General features: G+C 41.0%; 1 protein-coding gene across 1 annotated transcript in view; it reads right to left on the bottom strand.

Annotated features, from left to right (window-relative positions):
• The window catches only part of LOC122817596 (occludin-like), a 617,143-nt gene that overhangs the window by 150,324 nt on the left and 444,739 nt on the right, over positions 1-22,080 (bottom strand). The window contains exon 5 of the mRNA XM_044090634.1: positions 4,227-4,433. Coding sequence (XP_043946569.1) covers positions 4,227-4,433 — 207 coding nt within the window. The remainder of the gene's footprint in view (positions 1-4,226; positions 4,434-22,080) is intronic.

Genomic DNA, 22,080 nt, shown 5'->3' with positions numbered 1-22,080 from the left:
AACATACAGAAAGCTGTGTCTAACTACGTCAGCAATAGAATAGTAACATTTTCTGTGTGACAGGAAGAGAACTGTATAAGAATAACATACTAATCACCAGTAATTCAGACAAACCTCGTACCTACATGCTTTGTCTCCTTGCTGCAAGTAATAAAGGATGCCTTGCTTGAACCTAACGTGAATTGGTCTTTGAAGTTTTTTCCTTTGACAATAACTATATTCAATCAGTACATTAAACACTAATAAAACTCTCTGTCACATAGCATACCTTCTTCTTCTTTTCCCGGTTAGGGGTCGCCACAGTGGATCACCTGTCCGCTCATGATTGACAGTAGAGTTTTACAGTGTCGAGTTGCCAGTCTGGCACCCAACCTTCCACAGAAGGCACACACACGCACACACTCATGCCTAGGGCCAATTTAGAGTGTCTAATCCACCTAGAGTACATCTTTGGGATGTGGGAGGAAACCGGAGCACCCGGAGGAAACACATGAGACCACAGGGAGGACATACAGACTCCGCACAGAAGGCACCCCAGCCAAGGATCAAACCGGAGAACCTCTTGCTTCGAGGCGACAATATAACCGCTGCACCACCGTGGCCACCCTGTCACATAGCACACCAACAATGTTTAATAAGAGCAACTGTGCATAAACTTGCTTAGGTTTGTAATTAGCTTGTGTCCAGATCATGGCTAAAAAGGGTCCTTGGACCAACCCACCTGTCTGGTTTATCAACTATAAATGAGTGGACCGTGGCTGAAAAGGGTTCATCTAGATCAGCCTACCCCACGTGTTAACAGACAAAATAAATACAGAATCGCTGCACCAGCCTTCAGCTCCACGTTCACACAGTCAGTCATGATCATCATCAACCCCTCCCCCATTTTTTCCATTTTTCTATATGGGGTAGAGGTTTTATGTCAACTGTTGCCATCTCTCTTGCTTCAATGGCACTCTCTTACTTTCTTTAGCATTCATGCCTGACTGTTGAAGGTCTTCTTTCACACAACCCATCCACTTCTTTGCTGAATGCTTTCATTTCCTATTGCCTTCTTACTGTCTAACAGAAATCTTCTTCACCATATTGTCTTCTGCTTTTCTGCAAATGTGCCCAAACCACATCTGTTCTCTTTTACCTTGTCTATAAATGGAGCTACTCTGGCTTCTGCACTGGTGTCCTCATTTCTTCGTCTGTCCCACACTGTGCATACTACTACCCATTTTAGGCACTTTATTTTCATGACCCCCTCAACTGCTCTGCCTTTACTGCCCAGGTTTCTGTACTATACAGTATTATTGGTTACACCACTATTTTGTACACCTTACTTTTCTGCTTCTTTGGCATTCTCTGGCATACATTACCACTGACACCCTGTGCCAGCTGGCTGCAGCTCCTTTGATTTCAGCTTTGACTTCCTCATTCAGACTTCCCTTCTCTTCAACCACCCCTCCCAGATACTTATACCTGTTAACCTGCTCCACTACTTTCCCTTCTTTCTCAATTCTCAGCTTATTCTGATTTCCCTCATTTGCTGCCATTACATCTGTCTTATCTGTGCTCAGTTTCAACCCATGTGCCTTCAGTTTTGCATTTCATTCCTCTAATCCCTTGCTGACGTTCTTGTTAAGAGTCTACCTGTGATACCACATTGTCAGCATGCAGCAACTTTGTTGACCTGTCCCCTCTCATCTGTTTGCTAACGTACTCCATCACCAGTATGAATAGCAATAGCAGTTGGCTCAAAGTTGAATCCTGATTCACACCCACTCTCACTGGGAACCCCTCTGAGTCCAAACACGTTTTGTCCTTGAGTCACTGGGTCTTTGTAAATAGGCTGCACTAATTCTATCAATGTTTCAGGGACTTTGAACCATTTTAAAACTGCCCAAATCAACTTTCTTGGGACCTAGTCATTTGCTTTCTCCAAATCTAGGAATGCCCAACTGGACTCCTTTTTCATCTCTAGCTTCTTCTCAACCATCTGCTTCATTGCAAACATAGGGTCAGTTGTGCTGCATCCTGATCTGAATCTGAACTGCTCATTTCCCAACTTACTACTATTCTTTGTATTCATTTATCAATCACCCTCTCCAGGACTTTCATGCAGTGTGACAACAGTCTGATACCTCTATACTATACTGTGCATAGTCATGAATGTCTACTTGGTTCTTGAATACTGGCACTAGTATGCTTATTCTCCGATCTCCAATCACCTAGAATAAGCCTTTTTCTCCATACTGCCGTAAGTACCCTCAGGAGCCATTTCTCACCTATCTTACCCAACATCTTTATCACATCTGCTGCAACCTCATCTGAGTCTGCTGCTTTCCATGACTTCATTTTCCTCAGTACTGTTCTTACTTCTTCTAGCGTGGCCTCCTCCTGTTCTTTCATCATAGGCTGTGTCTGGGGCAGTGCAGCTTATGAGGGCTTTTCTTCATTCAGAAGCTGCTGGAAGTACTCCATCCATCTATCTCTGATGTACTGTGGACTTGTGAGCAGGTTGTTGCTGGCATCCCTTAAGAAGGGTGTCTGACTACCTTCTTTATCCTTCTGTCTTTGCTTTGCAACCTGAAAGTTTCTTTGTGCTTTTTTCTGAGTCACTTTTCAGAAGCCAATAGAGTGCCTCTGATGCCTTGTTTTTTGCTACTGCAACTCATCTCTTAGCCTCTTTGTTAGCGAACCAGTACTCCTTCCTAGCCTGGTCCATCTTTTCTATCTCCTACTTTTTCCTGCACTCCTCCTTTCTTTTGATGACTTCCTGGACTTCTGGCATTCTACCACCAGCTTTCCTTATGTGCCTTGCTTCCATACCTGGCTTGGCCGCATATAATTTCTACAGCCCTAACACATGCTGTTTTGAGGCGCTGCCATTCTTCTTTATCTTCACCCGTTTCCTCTTCTTCCTGAGGTGCTAGAGATCTAGGTAATTCCTTGAACTCCTGTGCTTTCTCTCCAGTCAACTTCCAGGTTTTCAGCCTGGTCTTAGTTAAGTCTTCTCTGATCACTGCTTGCAGCTGATTGTGGCAACCAGTGGACTGACATTTTCACTGGGGATGACTTTGCAGTCATTGATTCAACCCCAGTACCCTTTCCTTACTATGAGGAAGACTACCTGAGTTGCACGTTGGCCACTCTTGAATGTAATCTTGTAACTCTCTCACTTGCTGAACCATGTGTTGGCCAGCCACCATCAAGCCATTTGCCAAGCAGAAGTCTAGAACAGTCTTTCCTTCTTTATTCCTGTTACCCTGCCCATGTGGACCCAGGCTGTCCTCATATCCTGTTCTGTCTGTCCCAATATATGCATTCAGGTCACCCATTATCAGCACCGATTCAGGTTGTCCTGCTTTATCCAGTAGGTCCAGCAACTACTATCTGAATGCACTCTTTTCCTCACTGCTGTGAGGCATATGCTGAGATTACGAATACTGCCCTATCCTTACACTGAAGTCTGATTGCCATTAGTGTATCACTCTTTCTGATGACATCCCTTACTGTCTTCTGAAGCCTTACCCGAACCACAATTCACACCTCATTTCTAGTCTGTCCTCCTCCTGGGTAGTACACTCTAGATCTCAAGCCAAGTGACTTTGCTGCACTACCCTTCCATCTTATTTCCTGGATACATAGGATATCCAACCTTCTCCTTACTATCATGTCACCCACTTTCAAGCTGCATCCTGTCAGTGAACCTACAATGAGTGTAGCAATTCTTAATTCATGCTTGGCAGGTTCTTTAGCGTTATGTCTGGCTTTCACTCAACACAGTTATCCAGGTAACCCAAGATGGGCAACTGGACACCGGCCAGCCAGTAGCTCATTGACCCAGGGCTGCTGGGCTTTATGGCGGGCATACACTGGCCAATAGAAGTACATACACACCTCCCACTGTTAGCATGAGCCCCTGGTGTAGGTCAGAGTAGGCTGGGTCCTCAACCTACTTATCACCAGTAACTAACAATGCCCACTTTAGTGACATTAGTTAACATGACTGGATCACTTAGAGTCAATTTTTACACTGTCAAGTGGCCAACCCTGACACGGCACACAGTCTATGATCCATGTTCTCATCTGCACAGTCGATATACCACTGAATTCTGAATTTCAGTAATGGTGAAGATGTATAAGAATTATTACAAAGGGTCTTTAAATTACTATGGCTATTTGACACTGAAAATAGTATGTCCTGAGTTCCCATTTCCCATTGCAGAATCACTCACCTTTCCCACTCTTCCGTATCCATTTCATTACAGGAGTCTGCCCCAGTTGTGTATTCTGTTTCATACTGAGAGTCTTCAAACTCAGGGTTGCGTCGACTTCTCCTGCCTCTCCGAGCAGCAGGCTTCCTGTAGCTTTCCTTTGGGGCTTCATCAGAGATGCTGGAGTTGAGGGCTTGTACTGCAGAGGTCATTTCAATAACCGGATAACTAGGAAACAGAAACATATTAGTTCTTAAGCGATGAAGAAAAATGCACTTGACATCCCAAGATTATACAACCAGCATACAAGTTGCAGTTCTTCAACCTGCAGTTAGCTCTGGGGCCTACTACATTCTAGAGGTGCATTTTATGAGTTTTACATGTAAAACAGGACAGACTTAAGTCACCAGAAATGTGATCCCAGTTACCAGCTGACCACAGGTTAGACACCAGCCACATTTAGTCCTGGTAAGTGTAGAGTAAGAATGCAATATTCATAGGTCCATGCCTTCAGGTGGTGGCATGAGGATACCCTGAAGATAACAACCTAAAAAATATGAAAATAAATTGAAAAAACAAAACAGCCTGGTGACACACACACACACACACAAGAACACAGCGAGTATCAAAAGTAAACAGCACAGTGTTAAGACTGCCACTTGAGAAACAAAGTAATACTGAAATGCAGTAGCATCACCTTATGATGTACTATTCTTAGAAAAGGTGATAATGGGAGATTCATGCATGAAAAACTGTGCAGAGTACACCACTCCTCAAATGCCCCAGGTATTATTCCTAAATCATAGTTCAATAATGTTTATGTACTTTTATTTATTATCATTTGTTAACCAGGAAATTCTGGCCAGGTATATAAGGAATACCCCTTTTCAGCAGAGGCCGGGTAAGAAAATCTCCAACAGTACAGTTAATCAAATGCTTAACATATTCTTTGTTACAGATAAGGTAATACAGAGTACAACTGAGAAAGAGAAAAAGCCATGAGGTAATACAAGAAGTACAGGATAAAGCAGAATGCTGAGTACAAAGGACATTCAGCTTTAAAACAGTCAGAACACAAAGAAAAATTACACATTTTGGCACAGATTGGAACAGTATGAAACACAATACTGATAGATGGCCTTTCCACTCTGCAATATCAAGATCACAATTTGGAGTTACACATTATTGCAAACATAGGATGTTACAAGACAGATATCTACAATTTTATTGAACTGATACCATCTCTTGGGTGGCAGCATTATGTTAGTGTACCTAATTGTGTGTTTCACTGAATAGTGTGTGTGCTGTGTCTCTCTCTGCTATAAAAGGGGGTGGTGGTCTTCTCACGTCTTGTTATCTGATATTTAACTGTTAGCCTAGAGGGATTCCTCTGTACTTTAAGTGCTAGCCACAAAGTTTGAGAAATCATTTTATGCTCAACTTCTGAGAGACAGCATGACTATAATCCCTGCATTAGAAGCTGAAGTTAAGTACAAACTTGCAGTTTTAAAAGTACAGTTTTTCATTTTTTCTGAACCTAATTGTGTGTTTCATTGAATAGTGTGTGTGTGTGTGCTGTGTCTCTTTCTGCTATAAAAGGGGGGTGGTCTTCTCACTTCTTGTTATCTGATATTTAACCGTTAGCCTAGAGGGATTCCTCTGTACTTTAAGTGCTAGCCACAAAGTTTGAGAAATCATTTTATGCCCAACTTCTGAGAGACTTGCTTGGCTATAATCTTCTGCATTAGAAGCTGTAGTTTAAGTACAAACTTGCAGTTTTAAAAGTACAGTTTTTCATTTTTTCTTTACCTAATTGTGTTTCACTGAATAGTGTGTGTGCTGTGTCTCTCTCTGCTACAAAAGGGGTTGGTGGTCTCCTCACTTCTTGTTATCTGATATTTAACTGTTAGCCTAGAGGGATTCCTCTGTACTTCAAGTGCAAGCCACAAAGTTTGAGAAATCATTTATGCTCAACTTCTGAGAGACATGCTTGGCTATAATCCCCTGCATTAGAAGCCGAAGTTAAGTACAAACTTGCAGTTTTAAAAGTACTGTTTTTCATTTTTTTCTGTACCTAATTGTGTGTTTCATTGAACAGTGTGTGTGCTGTGTCTCACTCTGCTATAAAAGGGGATGGTGGTCTTCTCACTTCTTGTTAACTGATATTTAACTGTTAGCCTAGAGGGATTCCTCTGTACTTTAAAGCCACAAAGTTTGAGAAATCATTTATGCTCAACTTCTGAGAGACTTGCTTGGCTATAATCCCCTGCATTAGAAACTGAAGTTAAGTATAAACTTGCAGTTTTGAAAGTACTGTTTTTCATTTTTTCTGTACCTAATTGTGTGTTTCACTGAATAGTGTGTGTGCTGTATCTCTCTCTGCAGTTTGTTCCCACTCCCTGTTCTTGTTTTGGTGTTAGTGTTGGTTGCTCTGGAATTGCCTGACCTTCTTGTAAGTCTGTATTTGACCACTCCTCCTGAGTCCATCTAATTTTCTCACTTAACCAAATACAGTGAGATCATATTCTGAGTCTACTGTTCACTCTACTTAATACAAAGAGAAGATTTGAGAAGGCCAACCCACTTAGGTTCCTCCTTCCTCTCTCCTTGCACTTTACTAACAAAAAAAATTGCACTTTATTCATCTGCTTTTACTGTATTTGTGTTTCCTCCTACTTTATTTTGCTTTCGCCTCTTCTTAAAAGTACTCAATTTTATTTATTCTGCTGCATTTATTACTGCTTGGTAGTAGCCTGATTAAACTGCAACTGTTATTCTAAATCTTTTGGTTTAAGCACTTGGGCTTCAGGTTGGTTGTTTTACATTAAGAAGGTTTGTGGTCTGCACTGTTGTGGCAGGACAGGTTGCTTACATCCTTCTAAGCTGGGAATTGCTGATTGAAGGCTTAGTGTCTGCTATTCTAAAAGTGTATTAGTTCTGGTTTAAGCACTTGGGCTTCAGGCCAGTTATTCTACATTAAGAAGGTTTCTGGTCTGCACTCTTGTGGGAGGAGAGGCTGGATTATGCCCTTCTGAGCTGGGAATTTCTGATCACAGGCTTATTGTGCCTGCTTACTTGAACTGTTTCTTTCTGAAATTGGTGCGCCTTTTTGCTGTAGCATAGGACCAGATTCAGGCCTGCTGAATCTAGCTTTGTTTGTATAACTTGAGCACTGATCCAGGCCATCTTTTTTTGGAGAAGGTTCCCCTGCACCCTAGTAGTGGGAGTGTTCAGTTAGAACTTGTCTGATTGAAGACTGCTGGAACAGGGCTCAGTTTTGAGCTTTTTTCTGGTTAATTGGGTAACTTGTTTAAATCAGTTGGTTCATTTTCTATTGTTTATATATATATATATATATATATATATATATATATATATATATATATATATATATATATATATATATAAAAATCTGAATTCAGGGCTGTGTTACAAATCTCTGTGTTTTCCCATACCTTACTTGGATAGAAGGAAGTTTCTCTGTTTACCTGTGAGACAGGGGAGCTTTGAGTAGCCTATCTGTCCCTGGAGGAGTGGTTTCAGCCCAGAAATTAGTAGTTTATTGGCCATTTTGGGCTTATTTCTATCTCTTTCATTTCCCTGCTATAAAAAATGCATTTGCCCGGTTTTGCGCACCGGGCAGCGCCAGTGAGCTAGGGTATAACTATTCCCAGCTCCACAAAGTCTCCTCTTCAATTTTTCCCTTGGAACTAGACAAACTTTCAACTTAAGCACTCAAGCTATTCATTTTTCAGCCCGGCACTTGCTCAAAACTCATAGCAAGATCTTATAAACCCTAGCACTAGACCCCCCTATACTGTACAGAAGGACAAGGCTCTCTATTCGACGTTACCAGCTATTCAGTAAAACAGTTCACTGTACCTATCAGGCATGTCCAAAGGGCAGTTTCAGGTGTACTCTCCAGTCCAACTGGTGAATCTGGGCATTTTGATACAATGTTACAATTACCTCATGTACACAGACAACCCTCTCCTCCTACCACCAAACACTAATACATGCGAGAGATGCAATTATACAGCCAAACTGGAGGCTAAGCTCTCTCAACCCAAGACTAGATCAGACAGTCAGGAGGAGAAGGGAAATACTGGCACCACACCACCAGTCTCACATAGACCCATTAAACCAGCACCAGCAAAAAACACACATAAATACACGAAAATATACTCAGAGGCTCTAAATAAAAATCTGCAAAAGCAACAGAGACCTCCAAAGCAGACATCCAAGCAACCTCCATCCCCCAACATAAACCATGAAACACATACTTCACAAAACCAGCGTGCCACACAATCACAGCCCTTAAGGCAAAATAACATACCCAACATACTAGTAATATGTGACTCTATAGTCAGGCACACGGACGTCCCACTCACTAGGCTGAATAAGGAGAAGGTTACTGTTAGCTGCCTGTCGGGTGCCAGGATCTGCCACATATAACAAGCACTCAGGTCACTCCAGAACAAGTACAAGTACAACTCTGTCATTGTCCATGTTGGTGCGAATGACCTGAGCCATACCTCCCTGGACTACATGAACAAAGACATGGAAGAGCTCTCTAATCACGTAGCCCAGGCCGGTATGACCCTGACCCTGAGTTCCATCCTGCCTTCACCAAGAATGATACAATGGTATAAAGAAAAAATTATCAATTTCAACAACTGGCTAAGTTTCTGGTGTCATTCAAAGGGGATCCAGTGTCTGTCAGCCTGGGATGACATGCTCGACAAGCCACGCTACTTCACTAGAGACAGCTTGCACCTGTCACCTTTAGGCTTTCGAATACTGGCCAAGGCTCTTGCCACCCCCATAGTGCCTTTTTTAGGCAAGACTCAAAAGACAAACCCACCGCAGTAAATAGCACAAGTAACAAAAATCTGAGGGCAATGCTGCTCAATGCCAGAAGTCCAAACCTCAAAATGCACGCACTTGAGGCACTCCTCAGTATGGAGAAAATAGATATATGTGCAGTAACAGAAACCTGGTGTAAGGCTCCAGAGAGAACCCCAGCACTACCAGGCTACAACTCTTACATTTCGGCCACAGAACCTGGACCGAAATACAAAAGGTGGGGGATTATCCATATTCATCAAGGATACCCACACCTACAGGTTAGTGGCACAGCACGATGCTTCAGAGATCATCCACGTGCAACTAACAATGGGCAAAACTGCAATTCAAATTGCAGCTTGCTGCAGATCACCCACCATGTCCCAGGACCCCCATTCCACATTTCTGGAAACACTGGGAAACATAAAGGTCCTACCAAGCACCCTAATATTGGGTGATTTCAACTACCCAAACATTAACTGGGAGAACCACTCAAGTACTAACTCCCTTGCCCAACATTTCCTAGAATTTATAAACTCAAACGCCCTGGATAAACTGCTCAACACTCCCACCAGAGGTGACAACATATTGGACCTGGTCATCACCAACATGGGCGACTGGTGTTCCACACCAGAGGTCAACCCCTCGCTGGTTAGATATGACTATAAACAAATCACTTTGGATATCCACATTCCACCCCCACCACCGGACAAGGAAACCACAGTGAAAAAACTTCTCAAAAGCAAACTTCACATTACTTAAGACCGACGTGGAAAGTTTCAAAGCTCCCATGCTAAAGGACAACGCTGTCCAAGCTGCAAAATCCTTTACTAATGCATTCTGCGGGCATCTACAAGAATGCATGGATTGTGCTATCCCAACCAAAACCATGACTCACTTCTCCAAGAAAAGGAAGCCAGTCTGGTGGACCCCTGCCATAAACAAGCTATACAATAGAAGGAGGAAATTAGTATAGAAAAGAGTATCCCTGATCAGTATCAGCAAGAAACTATGATCCCTCATAAAATTGTCCAAGGCAAGCTTCGAAAGAAAAATTGCCAAGGACTCCAAAGATAACCGCAAAGCATTCTTTAGCTATGTCAAGAATCTAAGTGGCAATGCTCAGATCTGCTCGGAGTTAATGCAGAATGGCACAAAATACACTGAACCAACCAATATTGCCAACATCCTGGCAGACAGGTTCAGTGCAAACTTCACCCCCTCTCACCCCCAAAAGGGCCCATAACCATACCAGAAGAATGTAGAGCCCCTGAAATCACAGACACTCAGGTTAAAACAGCCCTCTCCAAAGCCAAAAACACAGCATCAATGGGACCGGACAGTGTCCCAGGCTGCATCCTACATGAGCTCTAAGACGAACTAACCCCTCACCTAAACACACTGTTCAAACTCAGCCTCTCCACAGGCTACGTACCCATAGAGTGGCGCACAGCAATGGTTATTCCGCTCCACAAAGGTGGAGCCACAACAGACCCCGGGAACTATCGCCCTATAAGCCTGACTAGCTTAGTCTGCAAGGCTATGGATAGCATCATCATGGAACTCATTAAGAGACATTGGGAACCTCCAAACACTGGACCCTACCCAGTTCAGCTTTGTTAAGGGCAGATGATGCCTCCTAAACCTGGTGGACTTCTTTGAGACAGTTACCAAGGCTACAGACGAGGAAAAGGTGGTACACACAGCATACCTAGACCTCGCAAAGGCCTTTGACGCCATTTCCCATTCTGGTATTATAGACAAGCTCACCAGCCTGAACATAAACCCCTATGTCACAAGATGGGTTGACAATTGGATCATGGACAGAACCCACATGATGAGAGTTGCGGGAGCTAGGTCTGACTCTAAACCGGTTACAAGTGGCGTTCCCCTGGGCTCAGTCCTAGGACCCCTGCTGTTCGGCATATACTTCTCAGAGGTACAGGCAAGCACAGGAGGACTATGGCTGACCAAGTTCGCAGACGACCGCAAACTAGGGCTATAATTGACTCTCCGGCTGACACAGACATCCTCCAAAAGGGACTCACTGAGACAGATACCTGGTATCAAAATCATGGCCTCAAGCTAAATGCCAAAAAGTGCATAGTCATCCCCTTTGGAAAAAACAAAGTACTCAAAAACTACCACATAGGTGGTAGCCCCCTAAATACGGAAAATGTAATAAGGGATCTGGGGACCCAAGTAGATAGTAATCTCTCCTTTGATAATCACATTGCCAAAGTGGTTAGAAAATCATTCTATGTGGCCCACCTAATCACAAAAGGGTTTGCATCCAGATCAAAAGAGGTCATTGTGCCCTTCTACTCATCACTCATCAGACCCATCATAGAGTACAACGCCCCATTTGGGATGTCCCTTACAAGACACCTGCAACAGCTGGAAAGACCACAGAAGTACCTCACCAAGAGGATCACTGGCCTAAAACAGATGCCCTATGCAGCTCGACCAAAGATACTCCAGCTGTACTCGGTTGCATACCGCCTACTCAGAGGTGGTCTCTGCCTGACATACAAGGCCATGTCCAACCCAGAATTGATGGACGTGCTCCACCTAAAGAAAACCTTATCCCCTCGAGCCACATGCTCTAGGGATCTAAACCTCACCACAACAATAAATAGGACGTGCTGGAGGGATAGATTCCTGTCCCAGAGACTTCCCATGCTTTGGAACAAGATTCCAATCTACATTAGGCAGAGCTCCTCGCTAACACTCTTCAAGAGAAACTTTGATGAGTGGATGGGAAACAGAAAGTTTATCCCAAGGATCACTTCGGTGGCTCTGCTGGACAGAGGCACAGGGAACTAATCTAAGGGGGCGGTGAAAGCCAACACATTCTGGCTAGGCTTATAAATGCCTTCAGGCAGATAGCCTAGTACCTACCTATGAACCTAATAGAAACTGGGAAATATTGAAAGAGAAAGAAGGTAGTTTTATAGGGAGTGAACTATTAAAGAAGAGCTATTTACAGAAATACTAGATTAGTTCTAGCATGTAGAAAGAAGGAAAGGACTGACTGAGAGGGTAGAAAGAAAAAATAGTGTTAGGGAGATGTACAGGTAAAGAGGAGAGTAGAGGGTGCTGGGTGATATTTGGAAAGAAATGGGGAGTTTAGTTGGTTATTAGAGATTAGACTGGTGCCTCACATGGGCACAGCTATGATTCCCTATGGGGTCGTCTTAGCTGCAGTTTGAAGGTGTTACTTTTACTTGCTTTAAAGTGATGGGTAGTGAGCTCCATAATTTAGATACATAGGCTGAGTACAAGCAGTCAGCTACATGGTTGTTTGCTTTAGTAACATGGAGGAGCAGCTTATCCTCTGAGCGCAATGATCTAGCTGGACAGTAGAGCCAGAAGAAGTTGTTAAAGGCAAAACAGTGCTCAAGATTATAAAGGAGTCTGTGGCAGGTAACAGACTGGGAAACTGTTAGGGTATGTGGTAGTTTTAGCCAGTTGAGCTGTTTTTATATGGTTTGTTGGAGGCATACTTAGTAGTTTTATTATAGCATTGCTTTAGAAGATTAATCTGAACAGTACTTAGGTTTCAAAATATGGGAGAGGCATAGGGGAGTGTAGGTAGCAGAAATGTAAGGGCTATTTTTTTGGCAGATTCTGTTAGGTGAGGTGGGATCCTATAAAGAGCCAGGTTTTTGGGGGGTTTTTTGTGACTAATTCTTTTATGTTGATCAGTTGATAGTTATGCTGAAAAGATATTTATTGCTTACTTGCTTGGGAGTAATAAGATGAGTTCGGACTTTTTAAGAGTCAAGAAAAGTTGGGATTTACAAAGACAGTATTTGATGGAAATCAGGGATTCCTGAGTAATCTTTTGTAGTGTTTCTTTAAGTTTTTCTCCACAAAGATGAGTGTGGAGCTGTCAGCATAGTGCATGAGTGAGACATGCTTTCTAGCTGTGTACACATCATTTATGAAACAATTGAAATTTAATGGGCCAATAACAGATTCTTGGGGAACTCCAAATGGCACATGGATAAAGAAACTTTTTCCCTTAGACAGAGTTAACCCTTAAACAATCTAAGGCAAGACTGACAGGGAGTGAGACAGAGAAACAGACAAACATAGACGGCAGTTTTTGCAAAAAAAAAAACAAGAGCGAGAGTACCAAATGTCTTGGAAAAGTCAAAAAATACAAGGCTAGAGTTTACATTAATAATAGTGATGAAGCTTTACAGTGCAGTGTTGGTACTCTGAAGAGAAAGGAAGGTATATTGAGAAGGTTCTGAAGAGGAAGGAGGGTATATTGAGAAGGGTATAAGAGATTATGTGTTGTTATGTGCTTAAGGAGATGAGTTTGTATGCATTTTCAAGTATTTTGCCAAGTGGTGAGAGTATAGCACTTTGTCTGAAACTGTCGAATTCTGTCGAGTTTCCACCTTTATGCAGGGAAGGATGAAGGACTTTTTCCATATCGTAGGAACATAATTTTCTTTTATGCTATGACTGATTAGGATGGAAACTGGATAGGATATGACATCATCAGCTAGTTTCAGATACTCTTCTGGTAGGTTGTCTGGGGAAAGGGAGCACTCAAGCTTGAGGAGAAGTTTTCTACTACTTCTTGTAGGGATTGATGAGAAGGTGAAGTATGTGTTTTGGTTTGGGGTATGAGTGGGTATATCATCAAGGACATTATTTGGAATGTTAATTTTGAGGTTTGCTGTCAATGAGGACAACACTGTCTGACAAAAATCCGTACTAAACTGAGTAGCAATGTCTATGCCTTGATTGGCACTGGATGGAGTAAGTTGGGTGGTACAGCCAGTTGTAGAAAATTATTAACTGTAGGCCAAAAGTGGTTGGAATTGTTTTCATTTTTTATTTGTAAGTTTGTAAAGTAAGCTTTTTTATCTTGTTTTACTCTTACGTTTTATGACATTTTAAAGGTGTCTATGGCTTTGACAGTTAAAGTCAGATTTGTTATTTTGCCATATCTTCCAGGCTTTGTCTCTTTTGATCATATACTGTTTAGTCTGTTTGGCAAGGCACTGTGCTGGGTTATTTTTTTATTTTTTTTGTACACAGTGGATCATGGGTGTTAAGGGCATGTAAGTAAGTGGTGTTGAAGAAAGCTAGTGCTTCATCTAGAGGAGATCAGTTGAACAGCTTTAGGTAAGAGATAAAAGTTTCTGGATTAAATAAGAATAGATTTCAAACCTGACTATAGCTATGCTGCTTTATTAAGTCTGTTCAATCTGTAATGGCATAGGTTGGACTGTGGTCACTAACTACGCCATAGAGGGAACCAGTAGACATGATTTTGTCTGGCTCAGTTATTAGGATCCAATCTAAGGTAGAGAATGAAATAAAGACTTTATTATACTTCACAGGGGTTGTGATAATCTTGGTAAAGATATATAGGTTTACAGCATTTTTAATAATGTCAATATTAAAATTGCCTAGCATTATAGTTTTATACTGTAATCTTTTGAAGTGCATTTGAGTACTACTTATAGAACATAGAAAATACTACCAGATGACAATGAGACAAAGTTGTTTATGAACTTTACTTTTAAGGACGAAATACGCAATTCAGCCTTTGGGAGAGAAGGGATTGTACTACGATTATGACATATATCAAGGGTATTTTGATATAGTACTGCTATTTTGCTGCCTTGCTTTTTTGTTCTATCTGCTCTTAGTATGTTAGAGAATGAAGGGAGGATTTCTTCATCTTTTATAGTAGGTTTTAACCAGGTTTCCATTATTGCAATTACATTATGGAACCAAGGCATGAAAATTTGCAAGTTTTGTTATGGTTGCTGGAGAAGTTTACATTACATAGGAGTAGTCCAAAGGGGTTAGAAAAGTTTGTTAGTTTTTTAGTTATGTCATTGTATGGCTGGGTGTCATGGAATAATGGATTTGACACTGAGCCTGGATTAGGATGCATATCTCTGGATCTACTTCTAAATTTCGAAGTTTCAAAGCTTCAAATTTCTTCTTCATTTAAATGGAGATCACTGTACAGCGCAGAACTGTATATTTTCTGTTTTCCTTGCTGTAGTGCAATCTTGGAGTTGGTATATTTAATTAGCAGGGAGTGTGGGGGGTACAGGGGGGCAAAATGTAAAAAAAAAGTTTTTTTTATTTACATTTCGAAGTTTCAAGAGTCTTATTAAGCCTAGACATCCATGCCCAATTTTTCACAATTATCCATGTCCACAGGTTAGAATGGCTTTGCTACATGCCTGTGCCTTAGAGCATCTACAAAGTGGCCCTGTTCATAGCTGCCACAGGCGACAAGCCAAGGTCAGTTTGAGATTTCCCATCCATTGGTCCAAGCTGTGTTTGAATAGGCTTAGGGAAGAGCTATGTTTCACATGAATGGGAAGTCTGCTCCAGAGAAGGGGTGATCTCTGAAACACATACCTGTCCCTCCAACATGTTCTGTTTATGTCACAGACATGGTTTAGATCCTTAAGTCGGGTAATTCTAGTGCCATTTGTTTTGCGAGTATGTAGCAAATTTATTTTACTTCCAGTTTGATTACCGGGGAAGTCCACTGGGCTGAAATGACCCATTTTCAGTTGAGGCCTGAGGAGAAAAGCTCCAAGATACATTATACAGTTCAGATACAAATGATACAAAAGTATAAAAGATACATTATATAGACCAGTTACAGATAAGCACATTCAATATCACGCATAGTCAACAAAAATCATTGTGGGTGATTTTAATGGTTATACAGTTTCATTTGAGCAAACACTCATGTATTAGGTGTGGAAACATTTTACATACATACATTTAAGTAAATGTGGATACACTTTACATTCACACACTTAAAGTAAGATGCTACTTACAATATTTACAAAGTTGAGTCGTGTGAAAGTAGCTATAGGAGTTGTAGAGAGCTTAGATAGACACATAGGAAAATAGCTATGGGAGTTATAGAGAGCTTAGGAACCTGAGAGAGAACCCCCTGGGGGCATATACTTAGCATGAATTAGGTAGGATGAAGGCAGGTACATTTCCATTTAGTGGACAGGTGCTTGAAAAGTTGTTTTTTAAAGTTTTCTGAGTTTGGTATGGTTCTTAGAGTGGAAGGAAGGGAATTCCATTTTTTGCCTAGTGAGTAAGAGAGGAGAAGTTGGCCAGCAGGACGATTTGGTTTGTGTATAGCAATTAAATTCTGTTGTTCAGATTTGAGAGTTCTGTTGGGTGTGTAAGGGGGAAGGATATTAGTTAGAGCAAGACATTTTATTGGGTGAAATCCAAGTCTGTATGCAGTGGTGAGTTGGAAGTAGTCTGGGTAGTTTGGGAGTTCAAGCTAATTCAGGGATTGTATGGTAAGGCAGTGATGGGTGGAATTTTTGAATTTAGTGGCAAATTTGGAGATTTTACTGTAACAGGTTTCTAGTTTGGAGGAGATAGAAGAGGACAGATTGGTTAGAAGAGGGGCTCCGTATAATAAGGAAGGAAGTAGATAAGTATGCCTAGTAGAGCTGGAGAGAAAACGATTGTTCCTGTACAGCATACCTAGCTTTTGGTGGGTTTTCTTAATATTTTGTTGAATATGGATATCAAACTTGAGGTGTTCGTCAACAGTAATCCCAAGTAGTTTAGCGGAAGGAACCACTTCTACAGGTGAATTGGTTTGACTAAGGACTTTGAAAGCCTTTTTGTCGTAGGAGTGGGTCTTTGTGGGAGGGAATAGTAGAATTTTTGATGTATTTGCATTGAGAGACAGGTGGTTTTGGCACATCCAGTTTTCAGTTGTTGAAAAAGCAGTTTGGATTTTAGTCAGCAATTCAGAGAGGTTTGAGGCAGAGCAGACTAAGGTCGAATCGTCTGCGTATTGAATGATTTTGGCATCAGGAACAGCAGTGTGAAAGTTATTGATGAAGATGTTAAAAAGCATAGGCCCAAGGATGGACCCCTGTGGTACGCCAGTTGGGGTAGGTAAGAAAGAAGAGGTGTTCTTCCATTTGACTGCCTGTGATCTGATAACTGGAGAACCAAGATAAAGTGTTTGGTGAGAGATGGAGGATTGAGAGATGATAGAGAAGGTATTTGTGGGAAACAGTATCGAATGCTTTACACAGATCGAGCAAAACAGTAGAAACTAAGTATCTTGCATCTCAGGCTTGATTGACAGTTTCTAGGAAAGAGAGTAGAGAGGTTATAGTGCTATGGCCTGGGCGGAAGCCATGCTGGGTAGGTGCAAGAAGACTGTTTTGGGTCAGGAAAGGCATAAGTTGGAGGTGGATGCACTTTTCTAGGATTTTGGAGATTGGTTAGAGCAAAGCAATAGGACAGAAGTTTGAGATGCTGGTATTTTTGCCTCCTTTATGAAGAGGAAGAATATAAGATGAGCGCCAGAGTTTGGGGATGTATGATTCCTTTATGGATCAGTTAATAATGATGCTGACAGGGAGAGCAATACCATCAGCAGCAGATTTTAGGAAGGAGGAGGGAATATTGTCAGGAGCATTAGAACAAGGTTTTAGTTTGGACAGAAGTCTTTTTATAAAGTTAGTGGAGACAGGTTTGAGCTTGAACATAAGGGGAGGGTTATTACGTGAGTTAGAATTGTAGAGTGAGGGGCAGGTGGGTTATTGTTAGGAAAAGTCTTGGTCAGGTCAGAAATAGATTCTATGAAAATGAGTTAAATTCAAAGCCTAGTTCAAGGTCAGATTTACTTGGGTCAGGACAGGGATTATTCTTGGAGCCTGGATTGGGGAGTGAGTTTATTGATTTCCAGAATTGGTTGGGGTTTTTATTGTTATTGGACTGGAGCTTGATATAGTAGGATTTTTTGTCTTTGGTGATTAGCTGTTTTGCAAGGTTACGGAGCTGTTTCTATTGGAGCACGTTATTGGGCAGTTTATTGTTTTGGTAAAGCTTCCATAGTTTGTCCCTTTGGTGCATAATCTGTTTTGTCTCTTTGGATAGCCAAGGAACTGTATTAGTTTTTATCCTTTTGTTTCTTAGAGGGGCTAATGAGTTTATAGTGTCTAGGAAGACAGAGTTGAAGTAGTCTATAGCATTGTCAAGAGGAAGGGGGTTTAGAATTTGCCAGTTCATTTGTTTGAAAATGTTTGAGAAACTAGTGGGGTTGTAACTACTGAGGTTGTGAGTGAGAATGTATTGATGCTGGTGTGGGGAAGAGCTAGTTGAGCGATGAATGAAGGCTGGGAGGTGGTCGCTAATGGTATCAGGAATTGTGCCAGAGTTGGTTATTTTATTTGGATCAGAGACTAGGATCCATCTATAGTGAATCCGGGGGGATTTGTTTTGTTAGGTCGGTTGATGGAGAGGATTATTTGAGTAAAGTTATAGAGGATAATGGATAGGGTGGGAGAGGGGCTATTGACTTTGTTCCAGTCGATATTTACATCTCCTAGAATGTAAGTTTCATAGTTAATTTCAGTAGAGGCCCACAGGAGAATATCTTCGAGGGCAGAGATACTGTTACCAGGTGAGATATATAGGGCAATGATGCAGATATTTTTATGTTTGTTCATTTTTAGTAGTCCAGCAGTCAGTTCAGTGTTCTGGAATTGAGGAATTGGAATTTGGAGGGGAATTAAGGTAAGAAGGTTAAGAGTAGACTAAGGCAGTGCCGCCACCTTTTTATTTAGTCGGTCATTTCTGAGAGTATGAAATCCTGGGGGCAGGATCTCAGAGTTGGAGATAAAGGGTTTGAGCCAAGTTTCGGAGATGGCTAAGATGTCTGGTTGGTTATGGCTTAGCCAAGCTTGAATTGGTGAACTTTGTTGTTAAGACTCTGGGCGTTGATAGTAAAAATGTTTAGGGTGTTGTGGGGGGAGGAAGATGATAAGGGGTAGGTGTTGCTAATAAAGGGAGTAGGACCAGGGTTAGGATGGATATCTCCAGCTTGGACTAGGTTGTTAAAGGAAATATCCTTTAGCCATTTTGGTTTGCTAGGTATGAGTTTAGGTAGATCTAAAATTAGAGTAGATGTCAGTATCTTAACTGTAGTGGAGAAGATTTTAGGGTGGAACAGGTGCAGAGGGTTGGGCTGAATGAGCGTAGAGGAGATAGAGTAGTAATGAGAATAAGTTTGAGGGTGAAGGAGGGTTTGTATGGTAAAACCAAATGTAGAACCACAGACCAAGAAGCAAATAAGATATCCGCCACGGAATCCAGACACAAAACGGAAGTTGTTTCAAAATGTAAAAATCTTTTATTCCAAACAAAAACAAGAAGAGTATCCACAAGCGCTTTCACTTGGATGTTCCAAGCTTTATCAAGTAGTTTTAATGTTCCAGAACAACTGTTTAAATAGTTGGTAGGCTCTAATTAAGCCAAAAAACTTGTACTTAATTAATCAATTGTCATTAATGATTAAAACTCTTGTAAACCAATTTTAAGCACTAAAATTCAGCTAACATTGTTGTTTACTATATGCTGCATACAAATTCTGCAGTTTATCATTTGTTTAAACTACAAATCAGTGCATATAGATGTCATTACAAAACACAATGTTTCTTTAAACTGTATTTTGAATTTAAACCTATTCAGTGCCTTTTAGATTTATTTGTCTTAAAAACATAAATAAAACAAGTGTTACACATTGTGTGTTTTCTAACCCTCCCAACCCCCCCCCCTTTTTCTTTTATATGTAATTTTCTCTTGTTACCATTAATTTATCTTACCAAATAAAATGTAAAATGTAAAAATGTAGAATGTATATCACCATTCTAATAAATTTTCTACAAACTTGTGTTGTAGCAGCTAGATTATAGTCTGGCCCTTCTCATTTTTAAAACTGGCTTGATACTAATAGTGTACAAAGAGCTAACATGGCAGTTGAGATTAGATGCCAGTAACTGGCCCGGTTTAGATGACACTATTAGTATCAAGCCAGTTTTTAAAAATGAGAAGGGCCAGACTATAATCTACCTGCTACAACACAAGTTTGTAGAAAATTTATTAGAATGGTGATATACATTCTACATTTTTACATTTTACATTTTATTTGGTAAGATAAATTAATGGTAACAAGAGAAAATTACATATAAAAGAAAAAAGGGGGGGGGTTGGGAGGGTTAGAAAACACACAATGTGTAACACTTGTTTTATTTATGTTTTTAAGACAAATAAATCTAAAAGGCACTGAATAGGTTTAAATTCAAAATACAGTTTAAAGAAACATTGTGTTTTGTAATGACATCTATATGCACTGATTTGTAGTTTAAACAAATGATAAACTGCAGAATTTGTATGCAGCATATAGTAAACAGCAATGTTAGCTGAATTTTAGTGCTTAAAATTGGTTTACAAGAGTTTTAATCATTAATGACAATTGATTAATTAAGTACAAGTTTTTTGGCTTAATTAGAGCCTACCAACTATTTAAACAGTTGTTCTGGAACATTAAAACTACTTGATAAAGCTTGGAACATCCAAGTGAAACCGTCAGGGTTTGTATGGTAGTTATCTTTGTAGGTAATATTGGACAAGCTTTGGAGGAATATGATCTAGCATAGTATAAGGGAATCAGGAACAGAAGGAGGAAGCAGGGGGCCTGGAGGGTGTGGCGACTTAAGGAGAGCATATCTGAGCAAAGGGAGAGTGATATGTGTAGGTTTGGGGAAGAGAGAAGGCTATGAATAAGAGAGGGTATAGAAATTGAATAAATGTTTTCTAGAAATATAAGAAAGAGGAGGGGAGTATAATTATTTGGGAGGTATACCTAATGGTGAGTTTAAGTGGGAAGGCTATAAGTAGGAGGAGTAACGAGGGAAGAGCTCCTACTGGGTAATTAGTCTGGGAGGGTGCGGTAAGAGAGGAATAAAGCTAGGTGTGCTGGGGGCCGGTGGGAAATGGGGGCAGGGTAGGGGAATGGAATAAGTCCATAGGGCGAACAGAACGGGAAAGAGCAAGAGAAGTGAGTACAGCAGAAAAAGTAGCAGCGAGCAGTTTAATAGCTGCAGCAAGAAGGTTTGTACTTTTATTTTAAGGAAAAGTAATATAGGCTGACTTTAAATGAGAGTGGTTTAGCAAGGAGGGAGTAGATATTTACAGTCTTAGAATGTTAAATCTCAACCAGCTTTTGGTAAAAAAGAAACTCGCTGGGATAATAATGTTTAACTAGTTCTTACATTGGTAGATGCTGCCACCTAGTGGTAAAAGGAGACAGCAAGCAGCAGGGATAGTCAAACCCGTCTTAGGTTTAAATATATTCTTGGTTAAGAAAAACTGGAGGGGGGAGAGAGCAAACGGTCTGCGGTAGGTTGCTAGAACACACACAAAGGAGGGCAGACTAGCTCAATAGGCAGTACAAGTCTACAAGTAATTAGTTTCAAGCAACATAAATTAACAAAATCTTGTTGGGGGGTCTTCTCAGTAGTAGCTTTCTATGTATCAGGCTAGCAGGCAAAGTCAGGGTGTCTTCAGGAGTTAGCAGGAGGTATTCCTTTTACTTTAAAGGCAGGGAGGGAGCACCCGGAATGGATTACTGTAGCATCCTTAAGTAGGCTTGTAAGCATGTACCAGAATGTCTCATTGGAGCTATGTTCTTATGTGAAGTGCACTGTTGTTTCCTTTGAGCTAGCAGGAAAATTTATCCAGTATCTCTTGTTCAACCTTCTTTAAGACTGTGAGTTCCACAACTAAGCTAAATTCATCAGGGCTGGATCAGAGAATGCCTCACAGTAGTCTGTAGGACACTCACTATAGGGATAAGGCTTTGAGATGGTCCACATAGGACATAGTATTTACACCCTGTATTATTTTAGTGAGGAACCTCTGGGGCTGCTTCAGCTGTTGCAAATGCCTGATCAGATACATACCGAAGGGTGCACTGTGCATGATTACTGGTTTAATAACGGCTGAGTATAGTGGGACTATGATCTCTTTAGATCTAGATGCCATACCCTTACTTATAAATTGCACCATAAAGAAGGATTTTCTGATCACCATGGGTCTATGGTAAAGAAAGTTCAGGTTACTAGCAACCAGAGTTCCCAAGTCCCTTACCACTGGGTCTACTCTTAGAGGAGTGTTATCAGTGTTGTAATTTGCA

The sequence above is a fragment of the Protopterus annectens genome, chromosome 13.part0, assembly GCF_019279795.1.
Source record: "Protopterus annectens isolate FY-2018-M chromosome 13.part0, PAN1.0, whole genome shotgun sequence".
NCBI classification, from domain to species: Eukaryota; Metazoa; Chordata; order Ceratodontiformes; family Protopteridae; genus Protopterus; species Protopterus annectens.
This window is presented reverse-complemented; position numbering and strand designations above follow the sequence as displayed.